This window comes from Astyanax mexicanus, chromosome 1, assembly GCF_023375975.1.
Source record: "Astyanax mexicanus isolate ESR-SI-001 chromosome 1, AstMex3_surface, whole genome shotgun sequence".
Taxonomy (NCBI): Eukaryota; Metazoa; Chordata; class Actinopteri; order Characiformes; family Acestrorhamphidae; genus Astyanax; species Astyanax mexicanus.
The window spans coordinates 73,299,968-73,322,730 of record NC_064408.1 but is presented as its reverse complement, the minus strand read 5'-3'; the positions used below and the strand labels follow the sequence as shown (position 1 = coordinate 73,322,730).

General features: G+C 37.4%; 1 protein-coding gene across 2 annotated transcripts in view; it reads right to left on the bottom strand.

Annotated features, from left to right (window-relative positions):
* evlb (Enah/Vasp-like b) overlaps window positions 1-22,763 on the bottom strand; it is a 73,118-nt gene that overhangs the window by 5,240 nt on the left and 45,115 nt on the right. For both annotated transcript variants that reach the window (XM_049482897.1, XM_007232842.3), the window contains exons 2-5: window positions 18,056-18,224; window positions 16,639-16,816; window positions 6,463-6,526; window positions 2,546-2,631 (exon numbers count right to left, since the gene is read on the bottom strand). In XM_049482897.1, coding sequence (XP_049338854.1) covers window positions 2,546-2,631; window positions 6,463-6,526; window positions 16,639-16,816; window positions 18,056-18,224 — 497 coding nt within the window. The remainder of the gene's footprint in view (window positions 1-2,545; window positions 2,632-6,462; window positions 6,527-16,638; window positions 16,817-18,055; window positions 18,225-22,763) is intronic.

Below are 22,763 nucleotides of genomic sequence, written 5' to 3'. Positions count from 1 at the left end.
TTACTACAGAAAATATAATCTTTAATGGTCCCTTACATTTGAAAAAGAACAGGATCCTGTTTTTGATTTCATTCTGGAACTGTGGAATTAATTTTCCATTTACTTTTATGCATTAAAACATTGCAAAAACATATCTTTCAAATTCAGCTTTAAATTGAACTGTGTAGACTTATTCATACTTCGATTATTGTACATTTATAATTTGACCTACTTTACTCCCTTGTTTACCTCATATATGTTGCCCACCCATTTAATAGGAATTGCCCTATCTTGAAGAAATGCTCCCACATCAGAAGGGGGAGAGGCACAATGTATCTTCAATAGGCAGCCAATAAGCATGGCAGAAAACACCGAACCCCCAGCTGCGTAACAAATGCCTGTGCCATCCAGCATCACAATGGTAGTGATAAGGGGAGAGAGCGTAACAAACACTATAAGGCGCATCTATTTTTTCTGGTCTATTTTCATACATTAATTGCACTGAATTATAAGGCACATTTTATGCGACACTTATAACTAGTAACTAGTAGTAGGAACATGGGTGTCGACATGTTTTCCTTCTTAATTCAGCAGGAGATGAATTAGGTAAAAAAAAATCTTAATTCATTAAAAAAAAAACTCAGATCAAAAAGTCAGATCAAGTCAAATGAGCACTGGATGTAAATCTACACAGATTTCTCTCCTGAAAACTGTTTATTTGGGTGAGTAAAGTGCTTCTGTTTATTTACAGTAAGCTTAGATTTACAGGTTTCCTCTTAATCTGAAGCATTAGCAGGCTAACTGCTTGCGTTTAGTGGCTGATGCCACCCGACAGAGCTACACTGAGGAACCCTGAGTGTTCTGGTAAACCAGGGTGATATTCGCTAGCGGTTCATCCCACGTAGCTCGTGTTAACATGGTAAATGCGAAGGCTACAGTCAGATAAACTCATCTCTAAACAGAGAAAAAGCTAGTGCTGCGGTTAGCGGCTAATGCTAATACTGCTCCAGCAGTGCTAGCCGGGGTTAGCGGCAAGCTACAAGCCAATAATACTCACCTCTGAGCGGTAAAAGAGCTAGCTCTTAGCGTGGTTAGCTCATGCTAATGCTGCTGGAGAACTAAACTGAAACTCCTGTATAACGCTGTACTTCAGCGGAGTGGCTTTACTGCTCCTTACAACCTGACTGGTAAAATTCATACATTCAATTCGAAAATTAAAGGATTTTGAAGGACCACTATGTAACTAATTTTTAGTAGTAAATGGTAAAATGATTAGGATGTATCATGAGATATTAAGGAAACATGTTGAGTGAAAGCACTGGCAGCTCTTATCAGCACGGCTTCAGCAGTACGTTCCTATTTTACACTACACTACAGCTATCGGTGCTGCAGCAAAGGAGCTAGCTAGCAGGATTGGTTCAGTTAAACATCAGCTGCTACACAGCTTAAAAAGCCTCAGCACGTCTCAAAAAAGCTCAGTGACCAAAGCAGGAATATAACAAGAGTAAATATTGGCAGTGCGTTTGAAAGTTGGAGTCTTAGAGCTCAAAAAGGCTACAAGACCGACCCAGAGCTGCTATTTTTCTCCTGAACAGGTAAGCTAACTGGCTAGCTAATTCAGTCAGGTAATGTATCACCACCACTAGAAGTGCTTACTAGGGACTGGTGTTTAAATTAATTTAAAAATTGAGTGTTCACATTCATATCAGTGATCTGTGTGCAGCTGGGATTAAAAGGCAGAAGATATCTGAGAGAGATAGATCGATCAGCAAGGTTAGCTACAGTGATCTGAATGTGCTGGATAACACAGTCATGCTACACATTCTAACGTGAACTGCAATCAGTCACAACAGAGGAGCAGCCGTGTCACATCTGATTAATACCTCGGCAGTGATGAGTACTCCGAAATATACACCAGAAAACGATAGTTAGTTTCTATACTGACTCAGTTTAGCTCTCAATGTGTTTATTTATTGAGTGATTTGTTACGTCCAAAACGATTAATAGTAAACATTACTTATGGCCATCCCTAGCAACTATCTAGCTATTTAGCTGTTTAGCAGTCAATATAACACTCTATACAGGTTTTAGGAGAGTCTCTTTCCATTCTCTGTCTCTCCTACCAGTCTGAACTGGCTTTGCTAAGCTAAGCAGTAAATACTAGGACCTGTAAAGTCTCCACTCCACTCCAGCTCTGGGTGTGTATTTTTGTAGCAGTGTGATTTTTTAGGAATAACAGGCTTGGTTTAGGCTAATGCAGCTAGCGGTGCACTAGGGCTTGTTTAGCTAGCTACGGATAAAGTTCTCATGAGCCGGTTTATATTATGACTTCCTTGCCATGGTAGAAGTTTCTGAAAGCGTCTTTCACTGGATTGTGTAGATTCAGTGTGGCCCAACTTGGCAACCAGATGTAGCACCGTGGCTGGGGAGGGGTGGGCGGAGCAGACTACTCTCTGTAATGTTTTGAAATTGGACCGCTCCAGCTATTTCACACACTCTCTCTCTTTTTCTACAGAATGTACCTTTAAGTGTGCCTTATAGTGTGAAAAATGTGGTAATCTCCTACCTGAGTTGGACGATCGTCGCTCTCTCTCAATATGCGCCTGCATTTGTTGCTGCTGCTGCTGTTGTTGCTGCTGCATCTCCATTTGCCTGCAGAGTGCACACATACACAAAACACACAGTCAGAGAGCAGGCCATATAATTTACTGTACACAAGCAGATCATTAACAAGTCATTACTGCCACACAATCAGTAGCAGCAGCACTGTGAACGTTCACAGCACGGCTCACAGGAGCCGATGCTTAAACTCATCGCAATCACAGATTATTAGCACTACTGTGACTGAGCACAAGACAATCAATTTTCGTCATCAGCACACGCAACTAACTGCTGCTTTTGCTACTATTGCTTCTGTTTATCTGCATAGGTGTTTGTCTCACCGTTTTCTGTAGCAGCAGCCTCTGCTTTGAATAATGTTGGAACATTGCTGCAAGGGTTTTCTGCCACAAGAACATTAGTAAGGCCAGGTGCTGATGCTGGATGATTAGTTCTGGACGACTAACTAGAGGTGGGCAATACTATCACTCTAAACAAATAGACACTGTCATCCTAACTTTAAATCATCTCAAAACTACTCCACAGAACGCAGCTCCACTGCTCCACAGTCCAATACTAGAGAATTAGACCCCTCTAGTACTGATAGTCTACATTAAGCATTGTCTAACATTTGTGTAGCTGCTCCAGGGCATCCTATAATATTGGGAATACTGTGTTCACAGTCTAAAGTGAGTGGGTGGTAGGCTAAAAGCTAATGCTATTAGATCTTATCTTAAACTAGCTAATTGCACACTGCCTTAATTGGACACCGAGAGGACAGCAACAATAACCAAAAAGAATTGGGAATATTTATACAGTTGTATATTGTTATTATTGTTACAGTCGTACAATGTTAATAGCTACGAACAGGCTAGGCTAGGCTAACCCCAACACCATAAAAGGCAAATATGTGTGTTTCATTATGAGGCAAAACAACAGGGTTGTAAATAGATTTGGACAACCACATCTAAGCTTTTTTCACCCTAACAAAAGTCACATACTTACTGCTTATACATTACAATTAATATATGATTGATCAATCAATTCAGACAAATTGTGTACTTCTTTAGTACTGCTTTTGAATTTTTATATTAATCCATGTATTAATGTATCAATATAAATCTTATATTAATGCAAAATCAGGCAAAAAATCTTAATAATTTACCAGAAATCCATATGTCTTGAATTTGCATTTCTTCTTCTTTTTAAAAATGTTATATAATTTGTACCAATTTTCTCCCAAATTTACAAGGCCAATTACACAACCCCCTCATAAGTATCACTAGTCCCCTATCACTAGTGATGCCCCAACACCAGGAGAGTGAAGAATAGCACACGCCTCGTTCAATACATGTGAAGTCAGCCACTAACTCTTTTTTTGAGCTGCTACTGATGCAGCATTGCCGAGTAGCATCACAGTGCACTCGGAGAAAAGCGCAGCGACTCGGTTCTGATACATCAGCTCACAGACGCAGCCTTGTGGTGATCGATATCACCCTTTGGAGTGATGAGGGGAAGAGCACTATCTACCCACCCAGAGAGAACAAGTCAAAATTGTGCTCTCCCAAGGCTCTGGTAGCCGATGGCAAGCTACATAAACTGGATGCGAACTGCCAATCCCCTGATCATAGTGGCAGCACTTACTATTGGCTGCATATTTCTTCAGGGAGTAGATTGACTGTATGTGTATTTTCACATCTATGTAAATAATGGGCACAACTTACAGCTGGTGAACACAATCATTAGAAGGGGTGTCCATAAACATAAAGACATATAGTTTATTAAAGTGGTAAAAACCAAGAAAAAAGTGTATATAGACCAGATAAGCTACAGAGGACCTGCCCTGGCTGTAGGCTAGTTCTTTTTAAATGTGGCTGCTGTGTCATGAGTACTTATTTTAGCATTAGCAGAAACACAGATAGTTTCTGTGCAATCAGTCCCACTGAGAACAGGCAGTAACCCATATCTGAGAGAAACAGCAAGAGAGAGAGACAGACACTGTTGTGGAATTTTCCAGATATGAGCTGCTGAAGAATAGCTGACAAAGCAGTCTGGTTACTGTAGTGATAGACCACATTTCAGTTGTTCCATGTTTTTTCCACAAGGGGCAGCTTTTCTCTACTGACTTTTCAGTCCTTTCATCATCCTAGTTTCTGTTATTATTCTGTTAGGCTGTGCATATTCACACAGTGATGATAACTAAATGCTACAGATTAGCATCAATTAACATGTTCTGTTTTTTCTGTAAATATATAGTAAGATATACTACAGAGTGTAAGGGGACTAAGGGGGATAAAGGGCTCAGATTTAGGTCGTGATTATTTAGGTTGTGGGGTTTTACATCCAGATCTAGTCAATCAACATCAGTTCTTGGCCTCATCAATTATTCTGAGACTGGATTTAATCTAAAGCTATGTTCACAAAGCAGGTAAAAGTTGTCCAAATCTTACTTGGCAGTTCTGACAGATGCATTATATGTGTGGCAGTGTGAATAGCAAAAAAAAACACACTGAATTTGACATTTTCAGTTTCAGAGATAAAATGAATCATGAAATGTTGGATGAGCAGGTGTCTACAAGCCTTTGGACACACATTATAATACAGAAGTATAGACATACATGTTGAAAAATTTAAAGACATACAATAGATTTTCCTGCAGCAAAAACGATTTATCTGAAATAGAAGACTGTGGAGTCTATGGACTTGTTGCCTCAAACTCTGCATACTCATTTCATCCACTCAATCTACTGCACTTTATTCAATAAACACTACATTATAGTTCACATGTCATTACCACCTCCTGATTATGACTATTATCATCACTGATATTAAATTACTATTATCAGTGGTCCTCTATAAGTATACAAGTGCATCTCAAAAAATATATGATATTACTGAAAAGTTACTTTATTCAGTTATTCTGTTTAAAATGTGAAACTCATGTATTAAATATATGTCCTACACACAAAGTGATCTATTTTAAGTGTTTATTTTATTTTATTGTTGATTATTGTTGATTATACACCTAATGATAACTTAACAATCAGTGTCTCAGAAAATTTGAATATTATATAAGACCAACTGGTACTTTTAGCAGTGTGGGCAGTGTGCCAAGTCCTGCTGGAAAATAAAATCTGCATCTCCATAAAAGTTGTCAGCAGAGGGAAGCATGAAGTGCTGTAAGATTTTCTGGGAAAACACTGCACTGACTTTGGACTTAAAGTAACACAGTGGACCAACACCAGCAGATGACATGGATCTGACATGAAATACAGTAACTTTTCAATGATATTCAAATTTCTGAGATGCACTAGTACTTTTTTAAATAGCAAAAGGTGCTGAAAGATTTCTTTTCTTTCCCAGCACTCTGCTCTACTGACCACTTCTTAATGTTGTGCACTCTGTTATTCCATAGTCTTTGTGTAGTTTGCTGTTTAGTGTTTATTGTCTGTTGTACTGTTGTCTGCTGCAGTATCACGGTGCTTTGGAGGACCTATGTCCAGAGCTGATTGACTGCGACTCCTGTCTTCTTGATGTCAGGTTTTATTAGGAAGTGAATGTGAAAATGCATGCAAGTGTCTCAAATCATCACTGTCCAATAAAAAACAGTATCTCCAAAACAGCAATGGTTCAGGAGAGAGATCAAATTAATTATTTTTCAATGGAAGTCAATGTAAAAAGAGTTTATTTCAAGTAATTTTGGAGAATTTATTTTGCTTCATTCAAAATTCAATATTTTTTTAAAGGGACAGTTTGTATGTTGAAGTTATCAACAAAAACTGAAAAAAAAAAATAGGATTCATTGGGCAGCAATGATATACACAAATGATACTGATATAATGATGCTACTGCAGCTAAAATGATCAAATATACTTTTTCTCTTACCTTCTTTGTGCCTCCAGTTCATCTGTGGTGGGCCCATTTTGAACCTGGCGCTGAACAGCTGGACCTAAGTAAGAATAAGAAGGGCAGTTTTAATCATTTAATAAATAGTTGTCAAAACCAAAGTGTGTTAAACATTCCTTTTGAGGAAAAAAAAACTTATAGAAAGTTAACCAAACAAAAATCAGTATATTAGTTTCAGTCAACTTACTATTTTAAGTTTGGTTAAATAAAGTACCAGTATAGTGTACAAAAATATGCATTTAGCCACATATTTACCAGAAAAAGTAACAAAGTCATATCTCTGTACTCCACAGGGATAAATGGGCTTAATTCACTTCTAAAAACCTTCACCTCCCATTACGAGTCTGTGTATTTCAGGCAGTATTTAACTTTTATAGTTTGACCCTTGGTCCGGGTTCAGTACATCAGACATTCAAATAACAACACTTACAACCCGCTGTCAATCCCACACAGGTTTGAAGGTCACAGGCCACACATCAGTGCTGTGCGTCACTGCGTGTGTCTGTGCACCTCTCGCATGAGGCATGATATTCTATTTCAGCCAGCCTTCTTAATTCCATCCACTCCCACTCAGACCTGGTTGGTATTACCCAGCTCTGACCAGGTGGGATGTTCCTGAATTCCTGCCCATCACCACGTGCGTCTAACAATCGCTGCACGTGTGCTCAGAGGGTTATATCATGTGCTCCTGTTGAGTCTAATACTTTGAGTAGTTTGACTGTAGTATACTGGGAGTTGTAATCACTAAGACTTCTTGTGTTTACCTTTGACTTTTAGGTTTATTATTCTATTTTATTTTATTTTCGATAAAGTGTGAACCAAAAATAGAAACAAATACAAGCGTCAGGTTCTATTCTGATAGATGCTGTATGCACAAAAAAGTCCTACTGTAGTTTTATAAGTTACTTAGTACTTTGAGCTGCAACTTTATTTGTTGAGTGGATTTGGGTGGGGATTGGGTGGAGATTCTTTAGGAAATATATTTTTTCTGTTTCACCAAAATAATTATATTTTATTATCTTAAGTAAATAAATATTTTAAGCTACATTCTAAGCAAAAAGTACTAAAATATGTTTTGTGACTTTTGACATTTGTTTTTTGACACAATTGTTTATGAAATTTAATTCTTTAGGAAAGAACCCATAAAAATGTGTTTTTTAAAGAGTGTACCCTACCTCTTTGAATATAACGGACCTTTTTTAAATTTGACTACAAAAAAATTTACCTTTTTAAATTAGACTTCACACACTTCACTTTTTGTGATTCAAATCTGGCAGTTGATCTTTACACAATGTAACATAAATCTGATAGACCAACAGAAATGCGCCAAAATGACTTGTAATAAAATATTTTAGACTGAATTCCACTAAAAGAAGTTATATGCTTCTCCATTAAGATGCCATTTTGAGAATGATGATTTATAACGGTATGATTAGTTCTACAAATATATTGTAATTAAAATGGCAACTTATTTTTACTGCTCATTATTCTGTTGTATATTTTAAGACAGAGTTAAATGAGGCTAGATATTTTATTTCAGGACCTTGCAGACCGTGAAGTGCCCTCTGGCCGTCACACTGTATGCTTCGATAATGATCTAGACTTGGCAGAAACCGATCATGGAGGCAGTGCTTCAGACCATTTCATGTGCTGCTATAATTATCCTCAGGAAATCTATAAATAAAGTTTTTTATTGTTATTTGATTGTGTGAAACAGTTGATATACATACACATAAATCTGATTCTTTCACATCCAGTCTCAAAAGAAGAAGATGATTATTTTCATATTTAATTGAAGAAGAAAATTTAACAAGTAAAACAGGCTAAATTATTTAGAGCTTGTGAAGTGCTGAAGGGTTGCTAAGGAAGAAACTCAGCAGGCAGGCCTGTCAGATGAAGGAGGAAACTAAATTTGGCTTTAAACTGCTGTGTTGTTTAGACGACGGACAGAGGAAGAAACATCAGAAGTGTAAATGAACACTCCAGGCAATGACAGCAGCCTCACACCTCATTACTGCTAAACACTGGCCACACCTACACCCATCCCTGTTCAACCCATTAAAAAGAAACTGCTGGACACATTTAGAGAGCAGATTAAAGTCGGACAGTAGTCTGCTGATTAATAATACTGATGACTACACTGATTCCTCTGATTCCTCAGATGTACAGGTGTAATAAGGGATACTGTTACTTCCTCCAGCTCAAATTTCAGCTATTCGAAATGACAAATAAAACACAACAGAACCTGATCTGGCCACTCAGAGACAGGCGCCACCGCTACAACTCATTTTTCATTGATGGTTTATACACATGCACATGCTGCATGTACACATATTTCAAATTACCATTAACCATTAACATTAAAACTACCAAAGCTCACTACTGCAAGTGTGAATTATTACAAATTATAGCAAATATTGATCGGATGATGTGCTTTGATATGAGTGAGTCAATGTTGTTTAATCTACATGTTTATTGATGGTATAAAACAATGATATTTAGATCCATGTTTTTGTATGTGTAAAATGTAAATATGTAAGTATAAAGAACACTTTAAAGATTTAAAGAAACTTCACTTAATATAAAATTATAAACTCACACCTCTCTCTGGTTCTTAACCTTCCATCGGACCAAAAGTGGTACTTCTATAGCAGTGTTCCATCTCAGTGGGCCGCAGTAATACTGAGGGCATTCTAATTATGTTTTGTAAATAAAAAACATCAAATTTAGGTTGAGCTTGTTGATTGGTCTGGCACAGAACAGTCACAACAAAGCTACTGTAGCCGGTGGATTAGCAACCTAATAACATTATTATTAATAAGGTTAGAGTAAAACATATGTTATAGTATGAGTTTTACCCTTCACACTGAAAGAACATGAGGCAACTGAAGCATTTAAATAAATAGGCTACATTTATTGTTGCACTGTAAATAATCACATGGGACACAGCATGTTTTGTGGTGGGTTAAGTGAGATTCATAAATTTCAAACTGTAAAATAAAGAACTTTGAGGAACCTTTTGTAAAAGCTTAAGAAGCTTCAAGGAACATTTTCATCTAAAACCTTTTTTTAAGGTTCCTTACAGCACCTTCACAGTTCCAACCACTTTAAGAAACCCCTAAAAGTTCCTTAGAGTACTTATACATTTACCAGTGATGGGATTGCTCAAGAAAATCTTGAAGAATCTTTCATTTTAAGTTTATTCCAATATCATCTACACAATGTGCTCTTATTGAGATCAATCATCTTGATCAGCTTTACATTTTTAAAATGAGCCACAATGATCATATTTTGTATAGTTTTAAACTGTTTTGAATGATAAGTGTTTGCTGTTACAAGCTGTGGTGTTACATAACAATGCAAGCAAGTCAGTTGTATCTCTGTAACCATTACAGTACCCTCGTATGAACCTACAGTGGTTCCCCTATTCATGTATTTATCTCTTATTTGGTCACAATACAACACTGTGGTCTGAGAACTCTAATATTGTACACAGTAGATGCCATTTTCCTCATTTTTTTAATGCAGTTGAGAAAAATACACCTCAAATTTAAGTTTGGTTTCCACCTCAACTAAAATACAACTGTATTATTGTGGGTTAAATTCATATCATAATTCAAATCATGATGATCACTGTAGGAAACAACTTGTTGAAACATACCTCACATATATAATCATATAACGCTTGTATGATAACTGGATTAAATAATTAACACAAAAGTTTGGACTTGTTGAACCACATTTTAACTGAAATTAACATTAAATCATCTAGTCTGTGACCAGAAAAACAATGTTAAACGCTCAACAATCTCCAAAAACCAAAGGCCGGCCATCCCTGACCAGCACAGTGAAGCGTGCCTGTTGTCATCCCAACTACTCATACAAACGCACACAAACTCAATGAACAGTCATCTGTCTCATCTCACACACATGCTGTCTCAGATGTGTCCCAACACATCATAACCAGTGGAGAGATGAAGAGAGAGAGGCAGAGACAGAGGAGAGGAGGCAGAGCGAGCAGTACCTACAGGACATCTTGAAGAAGAAGATCCGGCTGTGGCAGATACAGAGGCAGTGGCAGACCCACTCTCTGCTGATCATAGCGTTTCCGGGTCCTGCATCCCTTCTCCCTTTTCTCTCCCTCTCTCTCTCTCTCCTCCTCCTCTCTCACTCCTTCACACTCCTCCCCACTGCTCTCCAGTTTCTCTGATGGGTAACCCCACACCTGCAGTGAGCAGCAGGCCAGCGCGCCATCACTAGCTCATGTTTCTCTCAGCCTCCCCAACGGGCTTCATGCACTGCCACACACACACACACACACACACACACCTCCAAGCCATCAGAGGGCACTCTCTTAAGTTTCTTGTCCCAAACTGTGCAATTGTGGTCCTGCTTAGTCCTAATTTGGCCCTTTAGACCTAAGGGGCCTCAGTTCTCATTCTGGCACTTAATGTGGTCCTCAGCAAGGCTGCAGACTCAGTCTCGTACCCAAAATATCCTGTAATACAGGCATATGAGATATGAGTTAAAATGCTTTTCATTAAAAATTTAATTTGTTTGTCCTATTTACAGGAAGGAAACTCAAGGTTTTAGATGTTACATCTACAAAGTACAAAAGGTTCTATATGACATATATGGCAGTATGACCAAAAATGTATATTGCAGTACTTTTCAAGATTCTGACGGTTTCACGGTATATCACAATATTTTTATTATTTTATTTTATTACTACTTATTATTTACTGTTAGTATGATAAATAATATAAAACATTAGGATTAAAATTAAGTCTTTGTAGTATAGGGTTTTCTTTGTCCCACAAAATTACACATTATATGAAGAAATCAGACTTTATTATCAGAACAACTAAAGAATGGAAACTATAGACCTATATAGTTTCAAAAACACTATAAATGGACCTAAAATACTCAAAATGTAAGTATTCCAAGAGATATTTCTCAAAAGCTCTATCTCACAAGTAAGACAAGTTTAATATCAAATTACAATATATTATTATTGAAGCCATTAGAGGCATTACAGTATTAAAATCAGCCACAATTCCCTTCTTTCTCCAGTTAACAAATACAATGAATTCAGTGTGCATTAATATTATCATTTAAGCTACAGTATTAATATATATATAGGGCTATAGGTACTGCTCTTGAAGGTTTTTTCACCTCAAGTTTTTTTATATCTTATATTTTTACATTCATCGATGTTTTCTATTTAGGAATTAATTTAAATTTCAAACAACAAAGGAACCAATCATTAAACACATCATAAATTAGATGTAGACTTTAGGTTGGGACTTTTCTCGAAAACAAACTTGAGACAATTCTTAGAAAGATACTGATCAGTGTAGCCCATGTTTTTATGGGACCAAAAGTGGTTAAATAAGCTACTTTTAGACAATCATTATGTCTTGGTGGTTTTGACAAAATCTGGGATTGGAGTAAACTGTGCACATCTTTAACTAACCTCGAGAACAAACTACTTGCGCCAACCTAACTGTGGTACTGTACTGTGTCTTGAACTTCCCGGAGCTCATTACGCTCTACGACATTTGCTATTCACAAACAGAATGAGTGCAGTACCAGCAGCTGCCTAACAGCCTTTGTTCTCTCTTCTCCCTCCTCGCCTTTTTCTTTATCTCTTTTTGTCAATCCCTTTCAAAGACAGAAAGAAAAACCGGGGAGTCATGCTCTAGTAATGAGCCCAGGGGAGCACTCCTCAACGACTGAGTTTAATTAAGATTAGCACTGTACTGGGAAAACACTTCCTGGGTAATAACTTAGAAGCTCCCAGTCTCATTTACCTCCGTACCCCCTCTATGTGTGGCTCGATCTCATTGCATGTCATTGAGGGAATTGTGTTCATGCAATTAAACTGTATGAAGAAGAATGGGAGCATGTGAATGAAATGAAAGGGTTTGGGTGTTACTGGAAACCACAGAGGGTATCTGAATATATCAACTAGCAATATTTCAATTAACCCTTACAGAAATACTCCAGAATTTTTAAAACTAACATCTATCTGCCACATATGTATTCAACGACAGGTAACACAGAGAATCATTTTGAGAAGTATTTTACAGATTAGAAGTTGCACGTATTATAAGGCACACTATCAATGAACGTCTATTTTCTGGTCTATTTTTATACATAAAGGGAACAAAAGAGTGACGCAACATTTTCTTTCTAATTCAGCAGGTCTCGCCGCTGGGTAGTGGTGGTGGTGGGTAACTAAGTTAAGTAAAACAAAGCAAAGTAAACAAAACTGTAATTCTTTAATGAGTGCTGGATGTTAATCTACACAGATTTCTCTCCTGAGAGAAATGGAACCTTGGGTGAGTAAAGCGCTTCCATTTATTCACAGTGAGCTTACATTTCCAGATTTCCACTAAGGCTGGGTGCAGCAGCATTAGAATTAGTGGCTAACCGCTAATGCTAGCCATGGTAAGCACTAGTAAATGCCACCCGACAATGCTACACTGAGAAACCCTGAGTGTTCCAGTAAGCCAGGTAATATTAACTAGCGGTTCGTACCACATAGCTTGTTTTAACACAGAAAACGTGCATGCTGCAGACTGATATACTCATCTCTAAACAGCAAAAAAGCTAGTGTTTAGCTCGGTTAGCATCTAATGCTGCTCCAGCAGTGTTAGCCGGGGTTTGCAGCAGGCTACAGTCCGATAAACTCGCCTCTGAATTACAAATGTGGTACGTAGTCCTAAGTAGTACGGTTAATGACTAATGCTAATGCTGCTCCAGCCTTTGTGCTGAATAATTAAACTGAAACTTACTTAAAAACTCTGTTCACTCCACTATGTACAGCTCTGGAAAAAAATAAAAGACCACTTCAGTTTCTGAATCAGTTTCTCAGATTTTGTTATTTACAGGTAGATGTTTGAGTGACATAAACATTGTTGGTTTATTCTACAAACTACAGACATTTCATGTTGTCTAATGACATATTGTAATTTACAGCATTTATTTGTAGAAAATAAGAAAAATGGCTGAAACAATAAAAAAGATGCAGAGCTTTCAGACCTCAAATAATGCAAAGAAAACAATTTCATTTTCATAAAGTTTTAGGAGTTCAGAAATCAATATTTGGTGGAATAACCCTGGTTTTTAATCGCAGTTTTCATCTTGGCATGTTCTCCTCCACCAGTCTTGCACACTGCTTTTGGATAACTTTATGCCACTCCTGGTGCAAAAATTCAAGCAGTTCAGCTTGGTTTGATGACTTATGATCATTCATCTTCCTCTTGATTATATTCCAGAGGTTTTCAATTTGGTAAAATCAAGGAATAACATCATCATTAAGTGGTCCCTTATTTTTTTTTACAAAACTGTATGTTTAAATCAAATTTACATTTTATTGAAACATTTGACCTTTTTTAAAGGCTTAAGATTAATCTGTTTTGACTTTTGTGCACCTTTCCATTTTGGGGTCTCCAAGTTTTCATTTTATTTGCATGTATTTTTTTAAATCAAAGAAAAACAAAGTTTTTCTTGTGATACTCTCACTCTAGATATATATACACATAGTACAGTGTATATGTTTATAATCATTACTTGTACATATGTAGGAGATGCAGGCTGTAAAATTCCTTTAATCTCTGTACTGTTGTCTATTGCACTACATTCTCCAACTACACACAGTTCTGCTCCACGTTTCATCTGTTCTCCTGTAACAAGTCTGAAGTCAGCGCCGCTGATTCAGTGCACACCATTAGAGGGCACTGTGATTCCCAAACGGCCATGCAGGCTCTATGCCCAGAATGTGGCTCAGTAGCTCTGCTTGCATTGCTCAACACTCAGCCACAGATCCACTTGAGAACTCACTGTATGTATCTGGGTTAAAAGTGATCAGAGAAACTTCTGCTACAAATGTTCACTGGTATTAGGAAGAAGAACTGCCAGAGCACAGCGAGAGCGCCAACTCATTAGCCCAAAGATAACGTGTTCACACAAAGATAAGACTGCTGTGTTCATGTAGGGTGACTTAAAGCCATTTGGGACAATTTTACAAATGAGAGAGTTCTGAACTTCTTCGGATCATTTCTAAAGGAAAGGTGTACTATTTTCATAGTCATCTGTCCAATGATGTCCGTTTATATACACACTGCACCACTGCATCCTCAGGCTGCAGTTTTCTCAGTAGAGGGTTTCATTAGCGTTTCATTAATCCCCCCGGCCCAGCCCCTGTCCCCGCCTGCCTCAGACCGTCTGTCAGCCTCTAAAGACTTATCTCATTACCCATATTACATGAGTTTAAACAGTCAGCTCCGCCCTGCAGTCTAATACTCCCTACACTACGCCTTTACATCACAGCCAGACTGCCTTCTGTCATCAACTTCTTTTTTTCTTAACAGTTTTGATTTGCAGCTATTTTTATCTCTCCGGGTTCTTTGAGTTCAAACAACAAAGAAGCAGATCGTCCGAAGCCGCAGAGGTCAGACTGGTTATGTGGCTAGTGGTGGGATTTAGTGCATACATAGTATGTAGAGCGCAGAGGGTCTGCAAGGATATGGTTTATCCTCAGGGTTTGTAGCTGTGTCCTGTATGATAAATGTTAAATAAGTAATTAACCAGTCTTTTTAACTTGTTATAAGTAAATCCAATCGGAAGTCATATAAAAATATAATGAGCACATCCTTGTTCTACACCCATTATACATCGGCTTCCCTGAGCTAAACTCCACTGAGTTCTAGAATTACAGACTGTAGTGTTGGAAATTCCCTGGGAGGAGGTTTAAAAAAACAAAACAAAAAAAAAAAACTACAAAGACCATAATCCTTTGCAGCAGGATAAGGTGGGGCTTAGAGTTTAAAAGGTCACTGTCGGCCATTTTTATTTCTCTGTATGGCATGATCTGAGGATTCAAACCCCTTTTGGATTGAGGACTGTGCTTCCATTGGATGTGTGTTTGTGTACATTATCTGTTCTGTTACTTTATCCATTTATGTTAACTTGTCCATTTTGATTGTGATTGTTTGTTCACTTGGTTTGTAGTTTCTTTGTTGCACTATTTGTGTTTTATTGATCCTTATATTTGTGTTTGTTTGTCGATAAACCATCCATCCATCCATCCATCCATCCATCCACTACCTTCCTCCTTTCATCCATCGTTCCATCCATTCATCGATCCATGATCTTTCTTCCTTCATCCATTCAAAGCATACTGCATCCTCATCCATGCATTAATCACTGTCTATCCATGCATCCAATATTTGCTCTGCATCATTGTGAAAGACACTGTCAATAAACTGCATCAGTTAAAGTCTATTCATCCTCCTGTGTTTTAATGGACACACCAACACGACAGCCACCCTTCCAAATAAAACCCAACTAAACTTTAAATGTAGTCCTCCTGGTTCTCTACGTGCTTTCTGGTTCTTTCCTCTTTTCCCCCTGTTTTTCATTGGACCAGGTATTGTTTGGGTGGTGGGTCATTCTCAGCACTTCGGTGTCTTGGCTTTTATATTGTTTATATTAATATTCATATCTGAATTGTATTGACCAAAATTAAGAAATATATTGGGGGGGGGGGGGGGGGGGGGAATGGCCATATTGTCCAGCCCTAGGTTAGAGACAGAAGATCATCTGTTGCTGCACAGTTTGTGTTGGTCATCCTCTTGTCCTTCATCAGCGTCAACAGGATGATGTTGACTGGATATTTCTGGTTGGTGTCCAGCAGTGACACTGAGGTGTTTAAAAACTCCAGCAGCACTGCTGTCTCTGATCCACTCATACCAGAACAACACATAAACACGTGAAATGATATTCCTCAATCTTTATCCACCCTCCACGTGACACCAATCACCAAACTGTATAGTCAAACCTACAGATTACAGCACAAGTACAAGAATCTCTGGAGGCAATCATTCTGTTTACAGTACAGATGGCAGTAGAAACCAGCAGATGAACCCTTGCTGATAAACTTGGGTGTGTTACAGCAGTAAAAAAAACACTAAAACATGCAGGATGCAGGGCAGTACCCAAGAGCAGGACTAACTTAATCAGTTAGAGAAACAATCTCACTAATGTCTTGCCTGAACTAGTTTGCTTACTGTTTAAAATAAGACAACAACAAAAAAAAAAAAGCTGACTTCCATCACTCAATTCACCATGCATGTAACGTATGCTCACCTCCATCCTGGGTGCTGAGCACATTGAGGGCGAAAAGCATTGCATTGGAGAAGGTGGTGGCCTCCTCCTTACTGGCAAAGTTGAGTCCGTACACCTGCCTGGCATCACGCCACTGGTGAAATGTCGGAGTCGCCTGATTGTATTTCAACCCCTTTACGATGGAGTAGTTAATGACAACCTGGAAGAGGGGGCATAAACATCAGTCAGCAATCAGGGATTGAATCTTACATCAATCTGACTAGCTCCCTATCATTTACATGTACATTAAAATAAAAAAGTACTTAAATCCTAGTTTAAGTATAGTGCAACTTAAGCATAGCAAAGCCTATTTACACTGCATAGCTATCTAGACTAAGAGCATGTAGATAAGTGAATATTGGGGACCTGGTCAGATAGTCAACAAATAACTACATAAATTAAAATACCAATACGAGTCTCTACCCAGTGTGGGTAGCTGCAGTCTGTAGCACAACACATTTAATTAACTGCCTATATGTAAATAAACATTTGGTGACAATTATCTTACCGTAGTACACGCAACTTTCTTCACATATGAAGAAATTAAATTGCCTAAATGCATTTTTGTCTTTCATTTAAGTGCAGTCCAGTAAAGAGAAAAAAAACCTAGAGGGAACATTGCAACACATCATTGTTCTGTATTGTCTCTCCTAAACACAGAAAGCACCTTTTTGTCATTTTTGGCTGAATATTTCCAATATTAAATATTAAGTACATGCTTACAGTAAATAGTAGGGGTGGGCAATATGGCCCTAAAGCAATATCACAATATTTCATGGTATTTTTGCGATAATGCTGCTATAAAAATAAGAATTTCAAGAATACTCTACTGCAACAAAATAAAAATTTAAAAATTATTATTGCATACCATATGATACGGCACACCCCTACCCGAGATATCAACAAATAAATCATTTTATTAGAACTGTAATAGAAGTCAATGATCCAGAATGTCATGATACTAGTAATGCACTCCAGATATCTCCATATATCCAGGATTAAACTGAAATAAATGATACTGGACAGATATGATTTCTCTCTAGTAGATATACAATGGAAAATGAGAACAGTGTAAATTTCTTTTTGCTAAAAACAGAAAAAATAGTACCCTGATGTGATAATTAGGGGGGTGATATTTCAGGGTATAATATCATTCACAATATTCAATAATGTTGGTGATATTAGTGCATACGATAGGATATAGCACACCCCTATTAAATAAAGTCTAAAGTTGAAGTGAGATAAGAATTAGTATATCATCTTATCTCACAAGTATTTAAATGCTAGAACCTTGAACACTTCACAAAGTACTAGACCACTGTCCCACATGCTTTAAATCCACCTGCCCGCGATGACTGAATGATCTGGCCCCCAATGTAAACGTGTTAAAATGAGGCACCTGCTGGTCCTGCAGTTTGACCCCCACCACACGGAAGGTATTGTTGGCAGTGTTGTGGTAGATGTTGATGCGGCTAAAGCCTTGTTGGCCTGGCTTGATTGGCACCCATTTCTTGCTGGTGTCATCGTAGACCATCACCGAGGCACGAGCCTGGCAAATGCTCTGCTCACTGTAAAACACAAACACAACAAAAAACAAAGATAGTCAGGGCCTGCTTTAACAAAACAGCAATAAAGAACAGGACTGCTTTTCAGCTTAAATGTTAATAAGAACAACATAAAATAAAATGTACTTCTAGAACAGCTTTCCTGCTTTTCATATACAGAGCCAAGTCCACAGGTGTTTGAACTGTGACATAATTTTGTCTCTGTGCAAGACCACAATGAATTCATAAAAAAAAAAATCAAACAAGATTATTTTGAAATATAAACTTTCACGGGTTTAAGGGGTTTAAAAAACACTGCATTTTAGACTCTCCAGGAGCAGTTTGAAGCACCTGTACTTTAAAATAACAGCAAATAAAAACAGAATCTTATCTGGTGCCAGACACTGCACTATTTAACTCTGGTGAAGCAGACAGGAGAATTATTGTGAGAACTGTGGAATACGGCAAAACCCAAGTCATTTTTGAGTCAACTCCTGTAATATTACTCTACCATCTAAGTCAGCAAATCTATTTTCCTTCATTGATCTCCCAACTCATAAAATACATATAAAAGTGCTTCTTTTATGGGTGACTCCCAGTGCAAATTATACCTCCTGACTACAGAGAGAGCCCAGGAGCAGAAAATACCAATTCTCACACTTCTGCTTTAATGGACAAGTGTGGTTTGTTTTCTCATTATTTCATGATAAATGAAGTAGGTAAAAGGTCTTGAGTTGATTCCAAGTGCTGATTTTACATTTGGTAGCTGTTCAAAGAAACTCTCATTATGCAGTCCACAGCGGTGTTGAAGATGAAGTGAAGGAGGCGGAAAAAATGAACCCTCTCTGAGAAATAGCAGAAACTTGGCCAAATCAACAATATGGTACATTGAACTCAGCAAACACCAAAATAACTTAAAGATTACAGACTACACATTTTAGATACATGTTATAAACTTTCACAAAAGCACGCTCAAGTTGGAACAAAGTTATTTTTTTAAACAGATTAAACCAAAATGAACTTAGGTACGGAGAGGAATAAGATGGGTAATTATGTAAAGCAATGCAACATAATTTGTCTAACACAGTGAAGGCTCTGTTATGGAATGAACAGTGGAAATAGGTCACTGGTGTTTGCTGATGATGTGACTGCTGATAGAGGTAACATGATAGATACTTAAGTGTCCTAGACTAAACATTATCTCAAATTTTATGTTTAAGAGGGCTGCAGTAAATCCCTGGCAAAGAACCTCAAGGAAGAACTTGCAAATACTTCCTATATCCTTCCAAATACATATACACCCAAATATATTTCAGCCAAAATCAACAAAAGACAATAAGAGAGGCCAACTGAAATGAGGAGATATTACATCACCTTTTACAGAACAGACAGAAGAGAAAATGCATAAAGTTTACACGTTTATTAAATGCGAAACTGAGACTGCTGTCTGACTTTTACTATTTTAGAAGGTCGACGGTTATGAGAAGGCGGAGCAGGAGATGGAGGGGTGAGGAAGATGGGAAGGAGGCCGGACTTTAAAATCACCTTAACTGTCACCTTCATTGCACATTTAAACAACCAACTCCAATAAGTTTACTTTATTAATTCATGTTACATAACACTGCTTTACATCAGTACATTTTACAGAGAGAGAGAGTCAGAGAGAGACATAGAATCAGAGACATAGAATCGGAGAGAATCACGAGAGCGATACAGAGAGAGAGTTAGACAGAGAGACAGAATCTGAGAAAGAGATACAGAGCGAGAGTCAGAGAGAGACAGAGAATCAGAGAAAGGGACAAAATTAGAAAGAGTGAGAGGGAGAGACAGAGAGTCAGAGAAAGAGAATCAGAGAGAGAGACAGAGAGTCATAAACAGACAGAATAAGAGAGATAGAAAATCAGAGAGATAGAATCAGAGAGACAGACAAAGAGTCAGAGAGAGACAGAGTCTGAGAGAGTCAGAGAGAGAGACAGAGCCAGATAGACAGAATTAGAGAGAGAGAAATGGAAGGGTACTGACATGAGTTTTCTGCTGAAATGAGAAAAACAAACAGAAGCCCCATCTGGCAGAGCTAAAAGTGAGTGTAGACCCTAAGGCTACTGAAGCCAACATGGGCTGAGAGCGTGAGGAAAACACATGCAGACGAAGGAGAGGAAAGAGGAGCTTTGAGAAGCATTCCTGTGCTTTAGTATTAAAATGAAGAATTAGTATTGATTATTAATGTTACTCTGATGTTAGTTTGACTGGGCAGCTGCTATTCATCCAAACATATTTAATAGTCATACTTAAAGCAACATTATGCAGCATTTTGAAATGAAATTAAAATCAAAATCATGTTGATGTGCTACTTATTTGTAAAAGGGGAAATTGTGAACAAGACAGCACTTGTAACATGAGTCATGTTTGTGTTAAATCCTCTCAAATCACTCTAGTGGCACTTCTGTATATCTCAGCTTGTCCAGAAAAGTATGTGTACACTTTCTGACTGTAAAGATTTAAATGGTTTGATCATAATTAATAAATGTGGATACTTTTGCACAGAAACCTGCATGTGTATGCAAATATGGAAAATAATTAACCTTATCCTACACTCTAAGAAATATAAGTACAGATTTGTACTTAAAAGAGTACAAAGCTTGTCGCTGGGGCTGTACCTTATATTAAGGTTCAAAAAAGTACCTTTCAGTGAAAGTACTTTTTTGTACCCATGGTTTTTGTGCCAGTATAGATTATAAAGATTATAAACATTATCATCAACTAAATATGGCTCAAAAACTTGATGATACAAAATTGTCTGGCTTTCAAATAAAAAATGTGCAATTTAAATATAAACTGTTCATTAGTGCAGTGATACAGAATACTGAATGTACCTTTTGGCTGGTTAAATGGTACAAATTTGTACTTATTGCTGTCAGGAAAGACATTGTACTTCAGAGGGAACAAATCTGACCCTGTAAAGACCAATATTGTACCTTTGAGGGTACAATTATAAAGAATGTACCTTCGAGTACAAAAAAGTACTCATATCGTACCTCTGTTTTTTAGAGTGTACACATCATGTCCATAAATATACAGGCACCCTTTTTTTAATTCAGCTATTTTTAAGTGTATCCTAAGCTGACAAATGTGTTCAATTATACACTCTCTCTCTCTGTATTATCTCTATAGAAACACATTGCTAACAGAATGACATGCTCCATGAACCAAGGCCAATGTCAAGATTCCACTACAGCAGTTAAACTGGAACACTTTTACTAAAGTCAAATCCTCCCAGCAATGTTCCAACAACATCTAGTGTAAAGCTTTTCCAAAGATGCTCCAGTAAAATATATTACTGGAGCGAAATTCTATTCTACCACAGTTCTAATTTAAATGGCCCAAAGACTTACTAAACTCCATGCACATTTTACCTGCTGTATTTCAGAATTACAACTATGTGTATTCAGCTGGAACTCTTTATTTTCAGTGTTTGAGACATGTGCTGCTCTGACAAAAAACTTTTGTTCCTTTTGGAAGAAAAGAAGGAGAATGAGATCTTATTTTTGTACTCAGCATCTTAACTTTCAGCTCCAGAAAGCCTCTGGTTATAAATAACCACATCTGAGCCTGAGAGACTAATGCAACACTCACAATACATTAGCAGCACTCCTCCTAACAGCCTTTAAATCGTCCAGCGTGGAAAACAGTGCACTGAGCTGTTTAATTTATTTTCACAAACACAGTGGCTGAGTTAATTTTTTAAAAAGACTTCCTGGCAATGCCACCACAGAAAGAGAGAGAGAAAGTGAAAAAGAGTGTGACAGAGTGACAGAGAAGTAGAAAGAAAGAATGCAAATGTAGAGTGAGAACAATAAAAGAAAAGGGAGGGGACAGACAAACAGAAATAAAGAAAAAAAAAGGTTATAGATAGAAAAGGCCTACAGAAAAAAAGAAAGGGCAAGAGATATTGAGCAAGAAAAGAATGCATGGGAAAGAGGGAGAAATGAGATATAGACAGAATACAGATTAAGAACAAGTGTGAATGAGAGAAAAGACAGAAAAGGACAGTAAAACATGTAATGCACTGAATTAAAATGCCATATTTAAGAACTCATGTACATAACACTGGAAGAATGAAGTTTAAACTCAGGCTACACTAGAATGCTACCTGTTAATAAACAAAGAGTAAAGTGATCCAGACCAAGTACCTCAGTGACAACATCCTGGTCATAGAGATTTTTAGATATAAAGTCAGACTGTGTAATCACTGCAAATAAAGCACAACCCTTACTAAAAATGATAATATGGATAATATTAATGCAAAGTACAGATCGAAAGCTCTGTCCGAATCTGTATCTGTACTTAATGCTGAGCATAAATTATTCTTTACAGTTCTTGTTAGCATCTCAGATAACAATTTTTGGTTAGCAGAACATTTTCTGAAAGTTACAGTTAACATTCTTAGAATGTTTAATCTTTCAATTTTTATGACAGATTTTTTTTATGTTGTTATTGAACACATTTAAACGTTCTGGTAACATTGCTGCAACATCACTTGTGTCAGCATTTTTATTTTTAGTT